General features: G+C 42.2%; 1 protein-coding gene and 1 long non-coding RNA gene across 9 annotated transcripts in view; one reads left to right on the forward strand and one right to left on the reverse strand.

Moving 5' to 3' along the window:
* Positions 1-22,500, reverse strand: part of LOC124955227 — a 184,765-nt gene that overhangs the window by 84,926 nt on the left and 77,339 nt on the right. For all 3 annotated transcript variants that reach the window (XR_007102805.1, XR_007102804.1, XR_007102803.1), the window contains exon 3: positions 19,484-19,625. This is a non-coding gene — a long non-coding RNA (uncharacterized LOC124955227). The remainder of the gene's footprint in view (positions 1-19,483; positions 19,626-22,500) is intronic.
* Positions 9,403-22,500, forward strand: part of LOC124955223 (LIM domain only protein 3-like) — a 74,743-nt gene continuing 61,645 nt past the window's right edge. The window contains exons 1-2 of one of the 6 annotated variants that reach the window (XM_047509361.1): positions 9,403-10,069; positions 10,158-10,345. In XM_047509361.1, coding sequence (XP_047365317.1) covers positions 10,326-10,345 — 20 coding nt within the window. In that variant the 5' untranslated portion in view covers positions 9,403-10,069; positions 10,158-10,325. Of the gene's footprint in view, positions 10,070-10,157; positions 10,346-13,167; positions 13,191-13,930; positions 14,372-14,734; positions 14,773-15,716; positions 16,011-22,500 lie in introns of those variants that run through there. The other 5 variants (XM_047509362.1, XM_047509363.1, XM_047509359.1 and 2 more) reach the window with 5 other exon arrangements.

Genomic DNA, 22,500 nt, shown 5'->3' on the forward strand with positions numbered 1-22,500 from the left:
TGAATCTATGCAATAAAAATTTAATATCTCTTTTCTTTTTTCTTTCTTTTTTTTTTTTTTGTTATTCTTTTCTTTCTTTTTCCCTTGATCTACGATCATTGAAAACGACATTTTGTGTCGTTCAAATTTTTCGCCTTAAACGTTTTGGATAATCATCGAATCGTTTAGATTTTCTTATCGGTATTCTTCCGGTTAAACGGCTATTCAGTTTCAAATGCGGATAATTTCTTTTCAAACGGACGTATCTCCCGCTGCCTTTCTTATTTCCATCGCTCGAAGGATTTACGAGGAGTAAGAGAGTCGAACAAGGACAGAGAAGGGAAAATAAAAAAGGAAAGAAAGAGAGAGAGAGAAAGAGAGAAAAGGGACGCGTAGAGGCAGAAAGGCGAGGCGAGTGGCAAAGAAATCGATACGATCGAATCGGCTTACAGAGCCGGCTGAGTCGCTCGCGAAGGACTGGCTCAACAGCTCATAAAAGGGTGGCCCGAGGAAAATATATATCGGCATTGAAAAGTTTGTCGAACAAGACCCGGCGACATGTTGCGAGGATAGCGCTATAACTTAACGCTCGTGTCGATATGAAAGAAAAAGAGAGGAAAAAAAAGAGACCGAGAGAGAGAGAGAGAGAGAAGGTTCGATTCTTCGCATAGCTTTTACAAGCCGTACTTACGACGATTTAAACTCGAAGGCTTGTGCCGACTTTACGGTACAAGCCTCACGACGACGGCACTTGTAGCGCGAATGGCAACTCGCTCGTAAAAATCCTAGATGGAAAAAAGAAAGGATATAGGTAATACCTCTCTATATCTTTCTCTTTTTAGATTTCAAGGTCGTGTACTCGAGAATACCAATCGTCTTAAAAGTTCAACCGTAACGATACCTCGTTATAACGATCATCTTTGTATATATATATATATTTATATATATGCATAATTATTAATTGATTACGATAAATCTTTTGTCATTGATTTACATTTTAATCAATAATATACTAGACTATCATAAAACGATCGATTATCTCTCGTAAATATAAAATCGATAGGAGAATGGACAAGTTTTAGTTCTAAGAACGAAATCAAAGAGTTCAGCGGCGAGAAGAGAAAAACTAAAGTGAATCGTACAACACGACGATGCATATATATATATATATATATATATATATATATATGTATATGCGCGGTGATAGTAATATTGTAGTAATAGAAGTAGTACTGTAGTAGTAGTAGCAACGACGATAGCTTCGTACGGCCCTGGCGTAGCTCGCTATAGGCTGGGGTCGGTGCAATTAGGGGTATTAATTAGCGGGTACTTCATAGAGCTCCCTTCTCCTCTTCTTCCTCCCCCTCTTCCTCCTCATCCTCCTCTAGCAGTAGTAGCAGAAGCCCCACCTATACCACCTCCTCCTCCTCCTCGCCGAAGCTCTAACCCTCTTCCCCGCGTGTCGGCTACTATCCAGAGGAAAACGCGGTACCCCACCACAGTCGGTATGCTTTCGTCCTGCTTTCTCCCTCTCCCTTCCTCACTCTCTCTCTCTCTCTCTCTCTTTCTCACTCGCGCGCGCACCGCTAACGTTAAAGTGCTCCGCACCACTGACAGGGCAATACGGACAAGGGCTGTATAGCTAATTACATGGTTTTATGTCGTCCGCCCTCCGGAGGGGAGCGAGAGAGGACTCGGATCGGCATGGAAGCGCAATGAGAATCTCGTGACGTCATTGACGGGCGCTCAGCTCGACGATTCACTCTCGAGCTCGATGATATAGGGTCGTGCGCGCTCGCGTTGCCTTCTACGTCGCTATCATCCTCCTACCGTCGCTTCTGTATCTACATGATGATGCCCTACCTGCCTCGTCTAACGAATTTCGTCGACGTTCCCTTACTTGTAAAACTTCCCTGCGATCGAATGAAAGAGAAAAAAAAAAGCGAAAAAGAAAAAGTAACATCTATCTATCCGTTTTCTTTTCCAAATCGTAAAAAAGCGTTTAATTAGACTCTGAAAAATTTCTATCGACGAATGTTGACGACGATTCGTCCGATCGAAATGAGGAGAACGTCTCTTTCATTTTCCCCTTCTCTCTCTCTCTCTCTCTCTCTCTCTCTCTCTCTCTCGGTGAGGGATGTAGAAGGGTGGTGAGGGGGCAATAAAAGGCAATAAAATCTTTACTTTTGTGTTCAGAGGAAACAAACGATAAGTACCGACCTATATCTGTATCCGCTTCTTAGAACGTTTAATTGTAAATGGAGGAAAAAAAAAAAAAACGAAAAAAAGAGAGAAAGGGATCGTTCGTTTTTAATTCTACGATTACGAGGTTCGAGCTCGTGTACTCGTCCGATTACACATTGACATCCTCCACTCGTCGAGTTCACCTTCGTATTCCTCAGAGAACTTTAACTCCGAAGATCGAAACGACGTAACGGAACAAGCGTATAAAACGATAGGCCACGTTCTAACATACTCGGTAGAAAGGGCTTGCATAAAAGCTTTGGGATGTCTGGATCCTGTCAAAGCAACGTCGGATGAACAGAGTCTCTCGACATTTTCAAAAACATTATCGGCTTAACGCGGGACCGAAAAAGAGAGAACGAAAACGAGAACGCGTAGGTCGGTTGATACATACATATAGAACCATCGCTATCCGTCGAGTAGCGCAAAGCCACGATCAGATTCGTCGGAAGGGGCCTGGTTTTAGATATTCATGTATTTAAATTTATTTATTGGCAGGATTTTTGCCCTCGAGGAAAGAGAGAGAGAGAGAGAGAGAGAGAGAGAGAGGGAGAAGGGAGTGTGGGTGGAAAGGGGGCTGACGTTACGCGGCAGCTCGCGATGATGGGACTGAGAGGTGGTGGAGAAGGAGGAGGGACCAAGTGGAAGGAAAATAGGGGTAAAATGGACTCTGCTTTCTTCGTCTTTCTACTTCCACCACCCCCTTTCAAGCCCCCCTTTCCCACCCCCTTCGGTCTTCTCCTTCCTCTTTCCACGGCAGCCGGTTAAACCTTCGCCAACCTCGACAACCCCTTCTGGTTAATTTTCTCGCTTAAAGAGATCTCGGCCAATTACACGGGCCGTCCGACGGGCGTTGAATTTTAATTGGAAAGGAAGAAAGTAGTAGAGAGACCCTTCTTGCAAGCCGTCCTTGTTCGTTTCGACCGTAAGTATAAGTGCCGCTAGCTTGCCAGCTATACCTACGCTCATACTCCTGGATATGCTCCTGCCCTTTCTATATCTCCATCTATTTCTCTTTCTTTCTTTCTTTCTTTCTTTCTATTTATCTATCTATCTTTCTTTTTCTTTTGCCGTACGTAACGTGTATGTAGCTATCATCAACTATGCCGTTATATCGACGTACTATATTTCTCTACGTATTATTCAGAAAACATATAGAGGAAGAAAGGAGAGAGAGAGAGAGAGAGAGAGAGAGAGAGAGAGAGAGAGATTTCTGGTAACTAATAAAGGGAAAAAATCGATCGATAAGGCTCTCATAAATTTTTAACGAAATCCGCAACACGCGGTAGGAGGAGTTCGGTTTGCTCTAGGCTCGTTAGCTTCCCGAATTAATTGTAATCTGCTGAATCTTTTACGCAAATCGCCGTATTCCCTATTCCAAGCGATTATTGGAAGGATAAGGGTGTTCTATCGCGAACTCGCTGCCCACTTCAATTTCGTTTCTTCTGCCTTCCTTCCTTCCTTCCTTCCTTCCTTCCTTCCTTTCTTTCTTTCGACTCCTTTTTCTTCTTATCTTTGCGCATACTTTATATACACGGCACACGGTGCTTATCGAGGCGTTATGTATGTGTATATATATATATATATATATAAATATATATATATATATATATACATTATATGTATGTTATACATAAAAGCTCTTATTCGAATCGACGCTACTGAGTTTCGCAATAAGCGGACCATCCTTCCCTTTAATTGGATTAATCTATGGAGATTCATTAACGCCGCTAGCGAAGCCGAGTCGCGGGTAACTTTCTCTCTCTCTCTCTCTCTCTCTCTCTCTCTCTCTCTCTCTCTCTCTCTCTCTCTTCCGATTCACCACGTAATTACCTCGAGGATATTTTCCGTCCGTCGAGGACTCGCGAAAAGCCCGTTCTCCGCTTGAATCGAATTTGTTAATTCAGGAATTTCGCGAGAGCCGAGTCCTGTTACGAATCACCATCGCCGTTTAACGTTGCTCGCCGCATTTCGGAGATTTACCGTGTTATATAGTAGTCCAAGTGTGTTCGCGCGCGCGCGCTTGTGTATCTGTATGTATGTGTGTGTGTGTGGGTACGCGTGTGTGTGGAAAAGAGAAGGACGAAGCTTGGCCAGTGGTCCTGCATTGCTCGTATCACGACCATCCTTTCGATCCACTTCATCGTTTTCCAAAAGCACAGATAGGAATATAACTCCATTCGAGAACTCTATTCATTACTATAGTTACAACTATGAATTATGTATGATACATTCGTTCGTTCGTATCTTCGTAATTATATAAATAATTATGTAAATGATCGCGTTGTGAAAATCTTGACGAACCATATTTACTTTCGCTTTATCAATAAAAATATAATCTTCATCGTATATAAATATATATATATATATATATATATATTGCACATCGTACTTCGAAAGTTTTCATACCAAATGCAAATCCCTTATTATTACTTTCTTATTTTTCAATCACGAGTCGTATGTTCTTTCTTTCTTTCTTTCTTTCTTTCTTATTTTTTTTTGTTTTGTTTTGTTTTCTAGATACCGAACTTGTTTTAAATTAATCGAAAAGACGCGACGAAGAAAGAAAACGAGAGACGAGGAGTCGCCAAACGAATTCCGTCCTTACGAGGCACGGGTGCTGCCACGTCGCGGAGAAAGCATTAACCATCTAGCCACCCCCTTACTACCCCCCTGATCAATTTCCTAAAGTATCCACATACGATCACGTCGTTGCTCTTGGTTATTCCGATGTACACTTTTCGTCCTACTCCTACTCCAGGCTGTCCTATTCCCCCGATTGAAAATAAGTAGAGCGAGGAAGGCTCGTGCTTTGCCTTTTAAAATGAAATGAAAAGAAAAAAAACCGAGAGAAAAAAAGGGAAACAAAACGAAACGAAATAAAAATAAAAAGAGATCAGGAAAAAGAAGAAAAAAAAAAAAAGAAATAGAAATTTAGAAATAGAAATAGAAAAAAGGAAAAGAAAAAATGCCAGTCGGAAAAAAAGAAAGACAAATGGAAAACAAAAAAAAAAAAAAAAAAAAAAAACGAAGCCACCTTTTCCCATACACACTCCCGTCGTACGAGGATTAATTTACGATTACTCTCGATCGTGAAAATCGTTTGGAAAAGAGGAGAGGTGGCATTCGAGAACGCAACTGTATATTAGAAAAGTTTATCACGTTTTTCGAGATACGTACATACATAGGAAGGGCACGTACGCGAAGTCGTGTCGCGAAAAGCTAATAAGTATCGAGAAATACGACGTACCGAAGTTACTTTTAAAAAGTCTATATCTAGTACGGTGCGTGCGTGCGAGAGAGAGAGAGAGAGAGAGAGAGAGAGAGAGAAAGAAAAAGAGTAGGGGAAGGTTTCGCCGGCAAAAGAAAAGGTAAAAAACGTGGGGAAGGGTGAGTGCAGTACTTTATGAACACGCCTCACATAAATTGTCGCGGCTCTTTAAGAAATTGGAAAAAGGCGCGAAATCCTAGAGGAGAAACAGCTTGCGCCGAGAGTGCTTCGAAAAGTTTTCCAACTACGTTGGTACATTGGCAGAACATTCTCTCTCCCCCTCTCTCTCCCTCTCCACTTCTCCCGATTCTTTTTCTCCCTTTCCTCCCTTCGACTTTCTACCTTAAACAGTTTTTTAATAACACACCTCCTCTTCTCCTACCTTACCTTATCGATAATATCACATCGATGATGTCAAATATTTCAAGCATTAACACGCGCACTTTCGACATTTGTATTTCACAATTAATATCACGCGTGAATAATATATATATATATATATATATATATATATATTTTTTTTTTATTGGAGATACAGTTAGTATTATCGTTAAATGTTTTGTAACATTTTGCACAAATGGTTGTCGACGAATTAAATCCCGCTCGTTTGCTTGTCAAAAAATGAGAAAAAATGATTGTGAAGAGAGAAAGAGAGAGATCGATGTGCGTTCTCGAAGCTTGAGATTGAACACGGAGAAAGTTGATATTAATCGAAAAATATTATGCGTAACTCTCGAAGAGAAGAGAAGGGAAAGGAAAGGGCCCGTTCGCGATCCTGGTCTGTATCTACGTACGAGTACAAGCGGAAAAGAGTGGAAAAGAAAGTCGCGTACCGGTGGGACGCATTTCCCGAACAGGTAATCTTCGCCGGCAGACAAGATATTACATTTGAATAAATGTCAGCGACGATAACACGCTTCGCTCGCAAGTACGCTATCGATTCTGGCGACCTCGGTAAACATCCCGCGGGAAATATTTGCTAATATCGATCACATCGTCATTAATAGTATGTGCCTCTCTCTTTCTCTCTTTCTCTCTCCTTCTACCTCATACTTTTCCTATTCCGAACGAATATTCCGCAAAAAATTATTACATTTATTCGACGTCTTTTAATAACGTCTCACGAAAAGGGAAAAAAAGAAGAAATAAAAAGAAGACATATAAAATTAAAACGAAACGAAACAAAAATACACGACGAGTTCGTAAACTCGATCTCTCTCTCACTCTCTCTCTCGAATTTTTATTATTTCAATCGACATTTTCTGCATACGATTCGTACGTCTATGTGTTTGGGTCTATCCGTCGCGTATATACGTAAATGTTCATTATGCACGGTATCGCGATTTTCGATAATTCAATGTATTATTATCGGTATTTGTCGAGCCGATTTAATCGAAATAGCTTCTCCGATTACTTATTTAAATCAAAGTACAAGCCCGCCGGCGGCGTAATAATAGAAGGCACGATTTGCGCGAGAAAACAATGGAATTAAATTCAAAACGAAATGTTGACCCAAACTTTATTCCGACACGCGTGCCCGTGCGAATAACTTCATCTCTTTCTCTCTCAATATTTTTCTGATCGATCGGTTTGTACCCGCGAATCAATTGGCCGCGCACCCTTTTTCGTTCGTACACCCTATGAAACGGGCGTTTTAAACGCGGCGTAAATTTTTAATAACGCGTCGACAAGTTTTCTCGTTTCCTCGCTAAATCGGACAAATATTCTCTACATTTTTCCAGCATTGAAATCTTGAACGTAAGCATCAAAGCGATCGTTCAACTAAAAATTGAATTTAAATAAAATCGAAACATTTTTCTACATATGTACATATATATATATATATATATATATGTGTGTGTCTGTGTATGAGCGTGCGTACGAGAATGAATGAGAGCGAGAGAGAGAGAGAGAGAGAGAGAAAGAGAGAGAGAAAGAGAGAGGCAAGAGATGAGATGAGAAAGGTGGACGGGGGTTAAGGGGGAACGATAGGGACTCGATTATGTCGGGTAATTGCGCCCGCGTGTTCCTGCTCGCTCTCCCTTCTTCTACACACGTTGGTTTCGAGTGGTTAGGCGAATTGTGGCCGATGCTTTGTGAGAGTAGACACGAGACGAGAGGTGAGTGCGGGACGGGGATTGAGGTGGAGGGGAGGAAGATCGACGTGCGCGTATTATCGTTTCTGTTTGCGTGCGTGCGTGCGTGCGTGAGCGAGCGAGCAAGTACGTGGGTGTACGAAGAAACGATGACTGGAGGGGACAGGATGGCACGGCTCATCTACGAACATCAGAAAGGGAAGCATCCGATGCGCATCTCGAAAGCGTGCCGTTGACAAGAGCCCTATCGTTTATAACGCGTCATCCCTTAATCGTGACTCGACCAAATTTCTTTCTCTTTCTTTCTTCCTTTATTATTCGTTTTATTACTGCGGCGTACTATTTACAAAAAAACAAAAAAAAAAAAAAGAAATATTTAATCAATACGTAATTATTATTCAGCGCTGACGTGGATCAAACGTAACTCATTAAGAAGAAACATGTGTAATTTTGAATTTCAATTAAAACGTTCAACGAATTTACAAAAGTCCATTGTACAATGCATACATGGACACGGACGGTATGTACGTCCCTCGAAACTCGTCGATTATGATTTTTTTCCGAATCAAGAGGATGGAGGGGAGAAGAGGGGAAAAAAAATGAAAGAAAGAAAAATCATAGATATAAGCGAGAAAATAAAGAGATTTCAAAAAAAAAAATTGTTGAATATTTCTAATGGAACAGTATGAAATACTGAAAAAGAATTATAAATCAAAGTAATAGGAAATGAATGATGCTAGATGTGTCTGTTCAGTTAGCTCGTTAAAAAAAAACAAAGATAAAGAGAGAGAGAGAGAGAGAGAGAGAGAGAGAGAGAGAGAGAGGAAAACAGCGAGAAAACGATACGGTTTGAGGGGTGAGAGGATCGAACGTGAAGCTTATCGCGAGCCGCATCGTGGAATAATGCGCATAGTGGAGGGTAAATCGAAAATCATCCCTCTACCGTATCTCGTTGTTCTCCTCTCACCCTCGACAAGCACGAGTCTCTCTCTCTCTCTCTCTCTCTCTCTCTCTCTCTCTCTCTCCTCTATGGACACCAGGCGCGTACGCGTACATTCGCCGGTGTTTACCGCAATTATTAAATGTAAACTCATATTTCGTAATTGCCAAATATTGGCGGTCCGATCAGCCGCGACCCGATGCACCTCGCGAATGCTACGGGTCCACCACTGGCGTTGCTGCTGCTACTGCTGCTCTTGCTTGCTCGCACGCGCTTTCCATCCCTTCTCAAATAACAATCCTTCCCATGCACTCTTCTCCACCCTTCTCTCGCCCTTCCCTTCAGCGAGCCACGCGAGCTCCACGCACTCACACTGCCGAATCCTCCGACGAATTAAGCCCACCACCCCCGACCCCAAACCCAAACTCTCAACCTCGACCCATCCCTCTCATACGTTGAATCGATAAGCGCCCGTGCGAGAACCGATCCCGAGGAACAATGGGACTCGATAGTTCTTTCGATTATTATACCAGGATCGATGATACTCTCTCTCCCCTTCCCACGCCGCGCCTTTATCTTACATTCCAAACAGATCATTAATTTTAACCATTAATATCTCAATATTTTTCCATATTCGCGAGGAATAATAAAGTGTATTTTTTTGTTTCCTTTCTCTTTTTTTTTCTTTTTTTCTTCCCAATTACTCTTTACGAACGGATTCTGATCGTTATAAATCAATTTTCATTCTTTCCTTTTCCTACCTTTTTCTAGGATGAAAAAAGAAGTGAAAAGAGAAAAAAAGAAAAAAAAAGAAAAGCGAGAGAGAGAGAGAGAGAGAGAGAAAGAGAATAAAAAGAGACATATCTCGCTGGGTGAGTGTGACGAAGCGTCGATTAAAAAACCGGTCGAAGCGTAACGGGCAATTATTTACGATTTAAAAACCACCGATGTAAAGTTTCCGAGAGTCTCTGGCAAAACTGGCTGGCGACCGAGTGAGCGAACGAGGGTTGTCGACGGAGTGGCGTCAGCTTGCGTAACTATCGGTAATTAATCAGAATCATCCTCGTATATCGTATCCGTTGCCGTAGTGGGAGACCTGCGATGGCGGTGACGGTGACGCTGATGCTGGTGGTAGTGGTAGTGGTGACGACGGTGATGGTGGTGGTGCTGACGACGATACTACTGGACCGTACCGATGCTGTCAGAGTTGAAGGTGAGGGGGTAGTTAACCAGTGACGTCACGCTTACGGCGACATCTGGCTCGGCACTAACCACCGGACGACACTGCAGGACACTGGACACTACCCTCCTATAACGCTAACTCCGAATCAAAATTACCCTTGCCGGAGGTACGAGAGAATCTACGAGAGAGAGAGAGAGAGAGAGAGAGAGAGAGAGAGAGCCCGCACACCGGCTGCTTTCAATTAATTCTATCTTTGACACGTATCACCCGATCCATCGACCTTTAGATTCAACACGATACTACTATTCTGCCACAAAACTAACAAATAATAGTGCGTCAGATAAATTCCAAGAAAGGTTACTCATTGTTTACATTTCTCCTATCCCAAGTACGTATACATAAATATGCGTATGTATTTATATATTTCTGACCTTCCCATTCTAGATGACAATTTAAACGAACGAAGTCGGATACTTCGGGACAACTTTTCTCCGTCGTGTAAAGCCGGCTTTGCGTACACGTCCCTCTAACCAAACGTGGCTATCAATTGCGGCTAATCCTTCGTGGAGATAGCGGAGAAACTGTTGTCTCCGCGTTTTCCCTAACGATTCTATGACATTTCCTCGATCTTCGTAAGTATTAAAATGCGAATCAGATTGTTATTTTAAGACTACCTCTAAGATCGTCCCTTTATATTTGGCCTTTTAGGTTAAGCAGACAAAAATAGGTTGTTCTCGTAGGAACATGAATATGGCCGATGGACATTTCGTGTCCAGCCAAACCGCAGGAGCGGTCATGTATATTAGATACCCAATTCCGGCGGTAATCCAGCCATAAATATCTTTGAATTATATTTTCCAACGAGTTGGACGGCACCACGGACGATTTGCTCTAGGTAGTGGCGCGAGCATGTTTGGGGAAATGGTGAAATTGGGGAGAGGCGTGTATGTGTGCGCGTGTATTTATATATATATATATATATGTATATATATATATACGTTTATGAAAGAGAGAGAGAGAGAGAGAGAGAAAGCGACCAGGCGGGCTATTTAGCTGTTAATCGCTCAATTAAATTGGATCGCTCGTATTAGCTTTTAATCCCAGCGCATCGCACTGTTGGTGCTATCGCGAGCACGAGCCCACGCAAGCCGTTTCCGAAAAATCAAAATGAAATTTCGCTTCGAACTCGAGCCGCGGAGGATCGTCTCGGATAACGTCGAATTCCGAGGGAACGTGATTCCGTTTACGCGCTCTCGCTTGCTACCACACGCGCTTGTATGCGTAAGAGGAAATAAAATAAATTTCTGTTTCGTGGCTCGAATATCGTTTCTCTCCTTCGTTCTCTTGTTTAGCTATCCTACGAGTTAACGTTCGGAAATAGAGAAATTATTCGTCTTTTATATAACAATTATCAACGTATTCGTTGATTCGATGAAGATAATAATTTAGTTCATTAAGACGAACGAGTATGAATCTTCCTTAGTGTACGGTAAAAGGAATAAAATGAAAAGAAAAGAAAGAAAATACTTATAAAAACGATCGGCTGCGATTTGTTTTTATTCGAAGAACCGATCAATTAGCGAGTATAAAAGAATCGATGAAAAAGCTAAAAAGAAAGTATTTAAAAGGACGTAAAATTCAATAGGGTGTTATCCTTCAACCGCAACAACTAAATGGAAGCATCCAAGGGGTTTGTTATATGACAGAGGCTAATCTAATCTCATTTACATCGCGCTACGGCCGCGGGATTGACGTTCATCGAAATAAATCCAGACGGCCGTCCGGACCGATAGTAGTCGAATGCGAGCGCATGTAAATCGAAGCTTTCCTCCCCGGAACAAATCGAATGTCGGTCGATGTAAATGAATTCCATTCTAATTGCAATTATGCGACACGAACGCGCGCATAAATGTTCAGCCGTTATACGATAAATGACACGTCGCTCATGGCGGCTCGCGCGAACTCGCGAGGCGGATTCGTCCGTCATTGCGAATTTATGAAACGACGATCGTTAAATCCATTTCGAACCTTCCACTCTATCTTCATTTCTCTCTCTCTCTCTCTCTCTCTCTTTCTATTTATATCTCTCTTCCGCGCGCGGAACTCGCATAATTGCAATTAATCAATAATGAACGTCATATAACTGGCGAGCGCCGAGACGAAGACCACTTAAATATTAAGCTTTCCTCGTCTAGCAAAAGGGACGTATAGTCGCTATGGAAATAGAGATCGTCGTCTTGATCATTCGATTAGGACGAAGGTATGCATCCCTTCTTAGCGATATCAATCTTTTCTTCGATTCTTGGTTCCGATCTGGTCGTCTTCTCTTTCGAGATCAAATTAGATCTCTTGTTATTTCGCAAATTTCCTTATTACATAAAGTTATTCGAGCTTCCTTATTTATATTAACGAAAAATAGCATCACATTGGAGAAGATAAGAGAACAGAGAGAGAAAGAGATAGGCAAATTGTTATAAGATAATTATAGATAATCTACTTGTTAATGCATTACTTGTCAATAACGAAAGAATTTAAACTCGATTATAGATATTTTGGAATATTTCCTTTTCTTTTTCTTTTTCAATTATCTCTCGAATCGATATAGTCTCTTTTTCATTTTAACCTTCCTATCGCTCGAGGATAGTATTTTTGAACTCGGACCAATTCTTCTCTTCATCGACGTTCGATCGACGAAACGATCGATTGGTTTTCTTTCTTCAAAAATAATCGTCGGAAAACTCGTCGTCGTCCGAAAGCGAACGAAAGCGGTCCGCGCACTCGACGCCGTGAATAATTAAAGCGATGTTTATTCGGCGCGAACGATAATCGATAATAAATTACGTCACGCCGTTATAGCGCAAATGCCATTCTCCAAGGGTAAATCATTAAAACGGGCGTACGCGAGTGCGCCAATCAGTAGGCATACCGTGTAAATACGTGATGGAAAGTTCCCCTTTCTCTCTCTCTCTCTCTCTCTCTTTCTCCCGTCACCCTCTAACCCCCTTCAACCCCATCGATTCTCCAGCCACTACCACCCTCCCCCCATGCCCGCCCACTCGCGTTTCGGTCAAACCACCTCGTTCTAACTGACTTTGGCTGTTTAGCTAGTACGATTTATTTATCGACCAGCCGTGATTAGACTTTCGTTTTACCATCGACATGCGACCTCGTCAAACATTGACGAGCTGGCCCGATTTGTTAAACGGTCGTGCGTATACCACGTTCCATCCGTCCCCAAATCTACCCTTTCCACCCCTCACACCTCTCTCTCCCTTTCAATGTTTTCAGGACCTCCAACGATATACCAAAACTCGCGATTTCGAGCGGAATTTTGCTACCGGCCTGTTACCTTCGTACACGCCTCCTCTTCTCTTTTCTCGCTTTCTCTCTCTCTCTCTCTCTCTCTCTTTTTTTTTTTTAGTTGCTACATCGCGAGCCATCGCACCGTTCTCCACCTGTTGCTACAAAAATGAAAAGGTAATTATGACGTCGATTCGTATGCCGATTTCCCCAAGATCGTTAAGTTTTGCCGTAAGTAAAGTCACTCTTTGTGTTCTCGATTTCGACCCACGTTGTTCTCTACGAGAACGTTTTAACGCACAGTTTCTTTTTCTTTCTTTTATTTTTCACGATCGTCATATCACAAAATTGCGACGAATAACTCGTGAATGATTAATTCCTTTAGAAAATTATGCTTTTCTTCTAATACGAAATTTTTTTTTTAAGATTTTGAACATATTGAAATAACTATGAGAATAAATGAAATGAAATATATCATTCGAAGCGAACGATAAGCAATAAAAAAAAAAAAAGAAAAGAAAAAAAAAAAAGCCCTCGTAAATGTTCCTCCACCGTTTTGGATTTGTAGTTTTTATCTAATTGCAGGAAATCGTCCAAGTAGAAATGGAGATATAGGTCTTCTCTCTTTCTCCATCTTATAAGAGAACTTCGAAGTCGGAGCCGCACAAGTTTCAAAGCCGTGGCTAAAGAGCAAAAGCCGTTCTCGCGCTCGTTCGAAGCTTAAGGAAAAAGCTCTCTGGCAGAAAGAGAGGAGAGAGAGAGAGAGAGAGAGTCAGTTAGTTCGGTGGGGTAGAGCGTCGAATCGTAACCACCCCCAAGACGTGCCCTCTTTGGGGGGTGTCCTATCGCCACCGGGAGCTTATTCCGCCCCTTAAGCTCTGGCCACACCCGCAACCATGCGCAGTTTCCACCCATCGTCCAATGAAAGCACGAGAGCTTGCAAGCTCTGCTCAGCGGTTTTCGAGTCGAGCCACTCCGGCAAACACCACGTGCCACGCGTCCGAGTTGCACGTGCACGTCGCGGGGCTACGCCGAGCTTTAAAGCCCGTTCGGGAAACGCGATTTAACGAAAATTTCGCGCGCGTTCGATAGATCCTTTTAAAAATACCCGACAATTATCTCCCGAGATTTCTACGTTTTCTATGATTTTATTTCGACGTCGTTCGTTCGTTCGTTCGTTCGTTCGTTCATTTCTTTCCTTTTATTTTCCTTGACGGTTGACAACAAGATCGACAGTTAATCATTCCAGTCCGGAGGAGAGGATCATCCTGATTACCCGGAAAAACGAAACTAGAGAGAGAAAAAGATAGAGCTTGACCGACCTGTTGGTGGTGTTCCTCCAGATCGACAAATGAGACGTGAGTTTTTTTTCGCTCTCTCTCTCACTCTCTCTCTCTCTCTCTCTCTCTCTCTCTCTCTCTCTCTCTCTCTCTCTTAATTCATTGTATTTTCATCGTGACATATTATTTCATAGTCGATAGATCAATGTATTCAATAATTTTCAATTTAATCCTCGTATAAAATAAAACTAGCATGTATCCGTGATACAACGAGAACGACGACGACGACGACGACGACTGTCGAAACTTTACTCACGTATGAAAGAGAGAGAGAGAGAGAGAGAGAGAGAGAGAGAGAGAGAGAGAGAGAGAGAGAGAGAGAGAAAGAGAGAGAGAGAGACGCGGATTCGCCGATCGATACGAAGTGTTTCCTCCGCTCGTGTCGCTTCGCTCATCATGGGGGAGAACGATATTCAACAGTTGGTCCTTCTTTTATCTCGCTAAACTCGAACGCGCAGTCATGGATCTTTAAAAGCTTCCTCGAACGAACCTTTGCCTTTTTATTACGATCATTTACGTCCGCGTGAAAAGTTCTTACGCGATTACGTTTATTCTATAACAATCTCGTAATATCTTTTCGTTTTATAAAACGACATATATATATATATATATATATATTTTTTTTTTTATTTTCTTAAATTATTCTAATTTTAATAATACGATTATCAAAATGTATCTAACGAAGGTACAATTTTCTCTCTATCTCGATATCATTTAGAGATAACCTAGTCGAACTCTCGAGACAGTCTTTCTCTCTCTATCTCTCTCTCGGAATATAAATCGTCTTATTTGAGATGAAATCTGAAAACTCTAGAATGTGTCTTTGTCGAGTTGCAAAGTAAAACTTTCTCGAATCAAGAACTCGCGATAATTTCATTCCCTACCGGAGAAACGTAAATGATACGATCTAATTTGCATTGCAATAGTCGTAACACTTTGCTATGGTAAAGATCATACATTTTCCCGCGAAGGAAACGTTCGATATGTTCTAAGAATAAGAATGTTAAATGAAGAATGGAGGGAGGGAGGGAGGGAGAGAGGGCAAAGAAATAGGGGAGAAGAAAAAAGAAAAAAAAAAAAAAAAAAAAAAAAAAAAAAAAAAAAAAAAAAGAAAGAAAGAAATACGAGAAGAAATATAACCGGAGAGAAGCCGTAAGAGAAAGAGAAAGAGAGGGGATCCCCGTTTAAACCCTTCCACGATCGGACGAATCTTTGCACGGTCCGTTTGTTTCGTACAGAGAGGAAGAATTTCGGGTGGCTAGCGGGCATAGGTGTGGCCATAGGTGTAACATATTTATGTTGTGAACCGGCCGAGTGCGGGCAATAAATAGCGAGCGAGCTAGGGTATGGGCGAGAGGGGGTTGGTGGAGGGGCCAAAGCGATTACGCTTCCCAAACCCTCGGCGTCGGACGTCCGAGCGATCCACTACATCCACCCTCGAACCTCCCTCTTCCTCTCTTTCTCTCTCTCTCTCTCTCTCTCTCTCTCTCTCTCTCTTTCCCTCTTTCCGTATACATCCGACTAGGATTCCTCTTTCTCTCTCTCTCTCTCTCTCTCTCATCCTACGTACCCTCTCTACGATACTCGACAACCCTATTCGTTTGTTTCCACCTACGTATTCTACGTATACGTATAGCATGGATACTCGTACGGGAAGGTATGCAATTTCGGCGCCGGGAATGCGGCCGAACGAACGACCGCACGAACGCGTATCGTCCTATTCGCGACGTCCACCTCTTACTCGAGTCTTTCCTCTTTTTTTTTCCCTCCCACTCTTCCTTTCTCACCCTCTTCCTTTCTCTCTCTCTCTCTCTTATGCGCACTGTTCCAACACTAGTACCAGGTATATCTCTCTTTCGTCGTGAATTTAAAGAGCCTCGTACCGAGTTCTTTTTGGTTATCTTATGTCTTAGAAGATATATATATATATATATATATATATATATATATGTATATATGCAAATCTAATCCTTTCTATTCTTAATCTCTCGTATCTATTCATTCTTTGCGGAGTAGTATAGTAATAATAATAATGAAAGGGAAATCATTTCTCCGTAACATCGAAACGTGTTTGCACTTCCCTGTTCCGTAATAATACAATGGAACTTGATTAACTAAAATTAATCCATATCGAGGGATCGCAGAGTGTGTGGTTAGAAGTCTCATCGAGGTATCCAAGTAAGCTAATGATGCATATCTCTCAGTCTGTTATGTCTCGAATGTCTCGCGAAATGAAGGAGAGAGAGAGAGAGAGAGAGAGAGGGAGAGAGAGGGAGAGACGAGGAGTGGGTGGTAGGAGAAGCTGGAAAGCCGTGGCTCGCAATGCGTGCTTCGCGATGAGGTCGAGAGGTTGCGGCCGGATGCCAGTCTAACCATGTCTAGCGTGCACGTTTACTCGTGCAATCTCGAGGTAGTCTAGTAGTATCCGGATAGAGCGAGGCCAGCCGAGGTTTCCTCATAGATGCATCCAGCATCCAGATAGAATCCGAGCAATGCGACTCAAGAGTCGTGGCTCGGCGTCGGCGCCGAATATGCAGGAGGATGCTCCAGGATGCGCCCACCTAGAGTATTGCCTCTCGGATTACCCTTCCCTCCTATTGGCTCGTGGATGCGCCTCCTCGAGATTGGACGACGTCTTGGATTCTAGGCGTATTCTTCGTCAAAGATATACTTCGCCCTTAATAACATTTAATACCACTTATACGTTTAATAGCTACGTGAATGAATATAGTTACATTTTTATCTTTCCTCTTTTTTTTTTTTCCTTTTTTTTTTTTGCATTTGATCAATCGCAATATGCAATTCGACGAGATACATTAATTTTTCAATGGATATTTTTAAATATTATTCTTGAGAGGTATTTTTTTTTTTTGAATATTTAAAGATGGACTATCCCTCAAGATTGAAATAAATTGATACCACGGGAACGAAAGGATTTTCGTCGTGCAATTTGAAAGAAAGGGGGTTTGCGATCGCAAATGTATTTTCATCGCGCGGAAACAACGCGAATACGCTTTTATACGCATTCGATAATACCGCGAGACGTGGAAGAGCGAGAAAGAGAGAGAAAGAGAGGAAGTGGGGAGGTGTGCAACGGGTAACGAAATTCCCTCGGTGCGCGCGTCTCGCACATTCCGCAGCGAGATTGCGCAAAAATCGGGCAAAACAAACGCAACTAATTTAACTGCTTTCGAACAATTAATCCGAAGCATTTAATTTAATTGCGTTGCAGTCCGCTGAGGCTGGGTTAGCCGGAGACCGAAACAACAGAACCGACCGACGGAAAATCCGTCCGGAATTTTCGGCTCGGGCGCAGTGGCTCGAATTCTTTTGCTACGTGTAAAATAAAACGGGGGCACGCGAACGAGCAAGTTGCGTCAAATTTTCAACCGAGACTTTCGTTCCTTCCCCTTTTTGCGCTTTTATCAAAAATCTACCCTAGATATCTCTGGCCTATTGTTCGTCTTAAAAAAAAAAAAAAAAAAAAGAAAACAAAAGAAAAGAAAAAAAACAAAGAAATGTAAGGGAAATCTTTTATTAGATCATTCTTGTCTTGTCCTTCTAAAACGATGACACGTAAAAATTAACGTGCGAAAACCTCGAGGCCAATTCGAAGTAGTAATCCAGGCACCGAGTAAAGGGAGAAAATAAAGCTATGCATTCCTGGTTTCTGTGGTAGCGCGATAGAACAGTCAGATGGTAATTAATAGCAAACCCGTATAAATCAGAGACAGGTTGGTAGACGCGTTTGAACGAGCACCGGCTACGCGCCACTACCAATGCGGGATTATGCCCAGAGGGGCGGTTACCCCGGTACTCGCTAATTTTTCAAACAGTCCGCCATAATGGTCCCGGCTAATTACTGATTTTTATCTCCGCGAGTCGCTACCGAGACCGCGAGAATAACGAGATAGATGAGAGGAGGGAAAAAGGAGAATGGGTGGCTATGGAAAATAGAGGAGGAATAGGGAGAAGAGGAACGAGAGAACGACGAACGAGGGATGGGATTTTTATCCCATTTGGGTCAAATGGATTTCGCGGACGGGAAAAATATATCGAGGCCCGATAAATACGAAAAAGGGGAAGCGATAGGGGGTGGGGGGGGAGAGGAGGAGGAGGAGGAAGTAATTTTCGTTCTCCGAGGGAATATTAGGAATGAGTAAAATTCGATTTTTAACGATAATAGGAAAAAATCGATCCATGCGTTAAGCCAAGAGCCGAGTTCTTATACCACGAAAGAGAAGGAAGAAGAAGGGCATACGATAGGACGTCTCAAGTTATATGTACGTAGGGAACGTTCCACGGAGCCGGGTAGGATAGAGCTAACTACTCCCAAACACCTATGTACTTAACGAAACCCATGTAAGCTCACGCTAGAACAAATTTTCCCCCCTGCCCCTTTTCTCCTTCAACCGAACCGTCTCCTCTCTTCTCTCTCCCTCTCCTCGATTCACCCTCGGAACACCGATGTTATGAAGTTGTGTTGAACTTTTCGCGAGCATAGTTTGCAGAACACCCTCGGGTGACTGTGAGAGCTTACCTTGGCTCGTGACATATATCTACGTGGCTCTAACAACGTGCGACGTGCTGGAACGACATAGAAGTAAAAGAGATGGGAGGGAGAGAGATAGAGGTTGGATCGCGTCAAATTTGTGGAGAGCTAGAGAGGGAGGTGGTGGTGGTGGTGGTGGTTCAGCATGGAAGAGGAGCCAAATTTCGAGCCGCGTTCTTTTATCGCGGCGATCGATCTGCTAGGTCTCTCTGCTGCTACCTGTTGCCCACCCATCGGCAAGACGTTTCATCGCGAGAAAACAAACGCATATTCTATAATAACGATAAATTTGTAAACTTTCTCAGTTCTTTTTTCTTTTCTTTCCCCCCCTTCCCCCAGCCCCCTTCCTCGTTTTCCAATATGACCATAGTGACCGTCCAAGAACAAAATAATCAAGGGGATTCGTCGAAAGATTTTGCGATTATCAAGTAAAACACGTTTAAACGATCAAACATAATATCATCAAAGAGTTTTCTACGCGATTACGATTAAATATCGGTGAATTACAACGATTTGTATTATATTCTCCTTGTGCTATTATCTCCGGTCAAGATGATAATCATCATAAGACAACTTACCGATCGTTGATTTATCCATCGATGAAAGATTTCTTCGAACGACGTTTCATCGTTCCATTTCTTCGTTTATTTTTCTTTTGCGAATACACGCACGCGCGCACTTTTATTCTCATCGGTCCCACCACGTCGCATCGTACGCCAACTGAAATAGTACACAAATGTTAGGAATTCCTGGCACGGTAGTCGGAGCCAACAGGCACACGGCAGAAACTTACGGGACAACTTTGAGAGGCAGAGAGACAGAGAGAAGGGTGGTGAGAGGGAGAGGAGTTGTCGGGGCGGTAACAGCATTACAACGTTATTAGATTTACCGCAAGCACCTACCCCGAGGCACTCCTGCACATTACACACACATCCCCCTTCTCTTCTCACTGAAGTATAAGTAACCCTGAACGCCCCATAGACCTTCCCTCTCCCCCTCTCTTTCTCTCTCTCTCTCTCCCTATCGTGTTCTCCTATACCGCAGCAGACTTATGTATTAAATTATGCGCGTGTTCCTCGATACGCAAGGTGTTTTCGAAATATCCCATACGCCATCGTAATTTCTCGATATACGCTTGGAAAGATCTCAACGATGATATTAATTATAAAAATGGTTTGTATATCGACACAATCCTGACTATCGTCGATTAATGGATATTGCTATATCCATTATTGTACTTAGGACTATGAAAGAAAAGAAAAAAAAAAAAAAAAAAAGAAAAAAAGAAAACCATAAATATACTTATATTTCGTTGAATAAATTTGATCGGAATGTTTATACATGCTTACTTCGTTATTTTCTTTTGGGCGCGACATCGTATATAGATTTATAGAGAAGTAAATGATGGGAATGAGAGGTAGCCAGAGAATGGGAATAGTAGGAAAATATAGAAGGAGAGGGAAGTTTCGTTTGTGCCTAGCTATTGAGTAGCTACCCTTAAGATAAGGACGGTTTCGCCCCGTCCCTCATACGTTTCCGCTATCTGACGCTAAACGGCAGCGCTCTTGCTCGTGGCCTCCCACGTAAAAGGGATGGTTCTGCCAGCTCGGTTCTACATAATACGCCGGCACATTACTGTCGAAACCCGTTAGATAAGCGGAATTTAGAACGGCACGACGGAATTTTTCTGCTTCGCGCTACGCCCTCTGAAAAATTGCTTTGCGATGCTTTCGACTTTCACCATTGACCATTTTTACGATTCCCTTTTCTCTTTTTCTTTTTCCTTTAGCTCGTGATATTCATGAAGTAGTCAAGAATCACTTTTTGCAAGATGATCTAAGGGAAAAGAACGAAAAAGAAAATAAAAAAAAAAAAAAAAATAAAGAAGAAAAAAAAAAGAAAGTGTAATAACTCGAAACGAGATAGGATACATAAAAAAAAAAAGAAAAAAAAAAAAAAAAGAAGAAGATTCGTGGTTGAGAAATATTACATATCTTGAGCTACCAAGTGAAACTTATTTTCCAAGGGAGAATCAGTGGAAGAAGACGAGAGGAGAGAAGAGAGAGGGCCACGACAAAAGGCCCTTAACACATTCCTGTTTCCTTCCAATCCTTCCCCGCCCAGCTCTCGCCCAAAACGTCTCTCCTCTCTTCTTGGTCTCTCGTTTAAGGCTAACTGTCCACAACGGGGGTGCAAACTACCCTGTTATCTGCGGACGTTTATGCCCAAGCCTTATCTAGCCAACAGTCTCCGACGGCGCTTCGTGCTCGGTAACAACTACCTATTCTCTTCCAAGGCACAACCTCCTTTCTCGGATACAAAACGACCTTGAACTTTCATCTATCTACGACGTGAGACTGGTTCATCTTTGTTCTCTCTCTCTCTCTCTCTCTCCCTCTCTCTCACTCTCCTTCTATTATTGATACGTCAATTGAAAATATTCTTCGTATTATATTTTACAATCGTCAATTTATCTTGGTCAAGATAATCGATATGTCTTTAAGTCCTCGATAAATTCAATCTTAAATAACAAAGAAATCTGAATTATTATTAAACTCTACGAAATCTGAAACGTTGATCGATACGATAAAAATCGAATAGGTACGACGCTTATCTTTAGCCATTCCCTTGGCCATCGTTTCGCGGCGATTGTCGAAAGAAGTGGAAAGAAGAAAAGAGAATAGAAGAGAAGAGTGAGAGGGAGAAAGAGAGAGGGAGGGGAGAGAGAGAGAGAGAGAGCGAGGAAGGAAGGAAGAGTAGGGGAAGGTTTGTCTATAAGACGTAGCAACGAAAACAAAGACGTTACTTCGTCCGTTATCTGGTCTCGAGCCGTGTCATTGGGTTATAAAATAAGCGTCGAACGAGAGCAAAATGGTTGGAGATGTAGAAGGAGAGGGAAGAAGGCAGGTAATAAATGAGATAAGCTTCTCGAATAGATTCCTACGGGAGTAAAGGGCATTATCGATGTGTTGCTTTCTGACGCGACGCCATCACGCTTCGATGCCTTCGCTCGATGCGACGACGACGACGACGACGACGACGACGACGACGACGACGACGACGCCCCTCCATCGTGATACGATCTTTGTTTTCCTCAAGATCCCGAGATAAGTCCTTCTTGTCCTCCTTTCTTTGGTGAAAGAGAGAGATTTAAGAATAAACGTTCGGAATAGCGTTCTAACAATACCTATGTACGTAGAGATACTCTTCTTTCTATCATTATTAATTGCGAAACGAAAATTGTTCGCATAAATAAGTTTTAACCAATTCGATAATATATGTAGATCCAAATTCACATGTCGCGGTTAAATGCTCTTGAAAATTTCATTAGAATACCTTTTAATCGAGGAAGATGAAAGTGACCACTTTGACGGGCCTTATTTGATTTTTCTAATTGAATAAATATTGGAGAAAAATAGACGTGTATAGAAAGAAAGATATATACATACATATATATATATATATATAGAGAGAGAGAGAGAGAGAGAAAGAGAGAAGTCAAAAAGAGTGACGGATTCTCATCGATACCGGGCATACACATTTTCCCTCGTGAAATTACAAATGATCGGCCGATTTTCCGGCGATTTTCCCGAAC

This window comes from Vespa velutina, chromosome 17 (assembly GCF_912470025.1).
Source record: "Vespa velutina chromosome 17, iVesVel2.1, whole genome shotgun sequence".
NCBI lineage: Eukaryota > Metazoa > Arthropoda > Insecta > Hymenoptera > Vespidae > Vespa > Vespa velutina.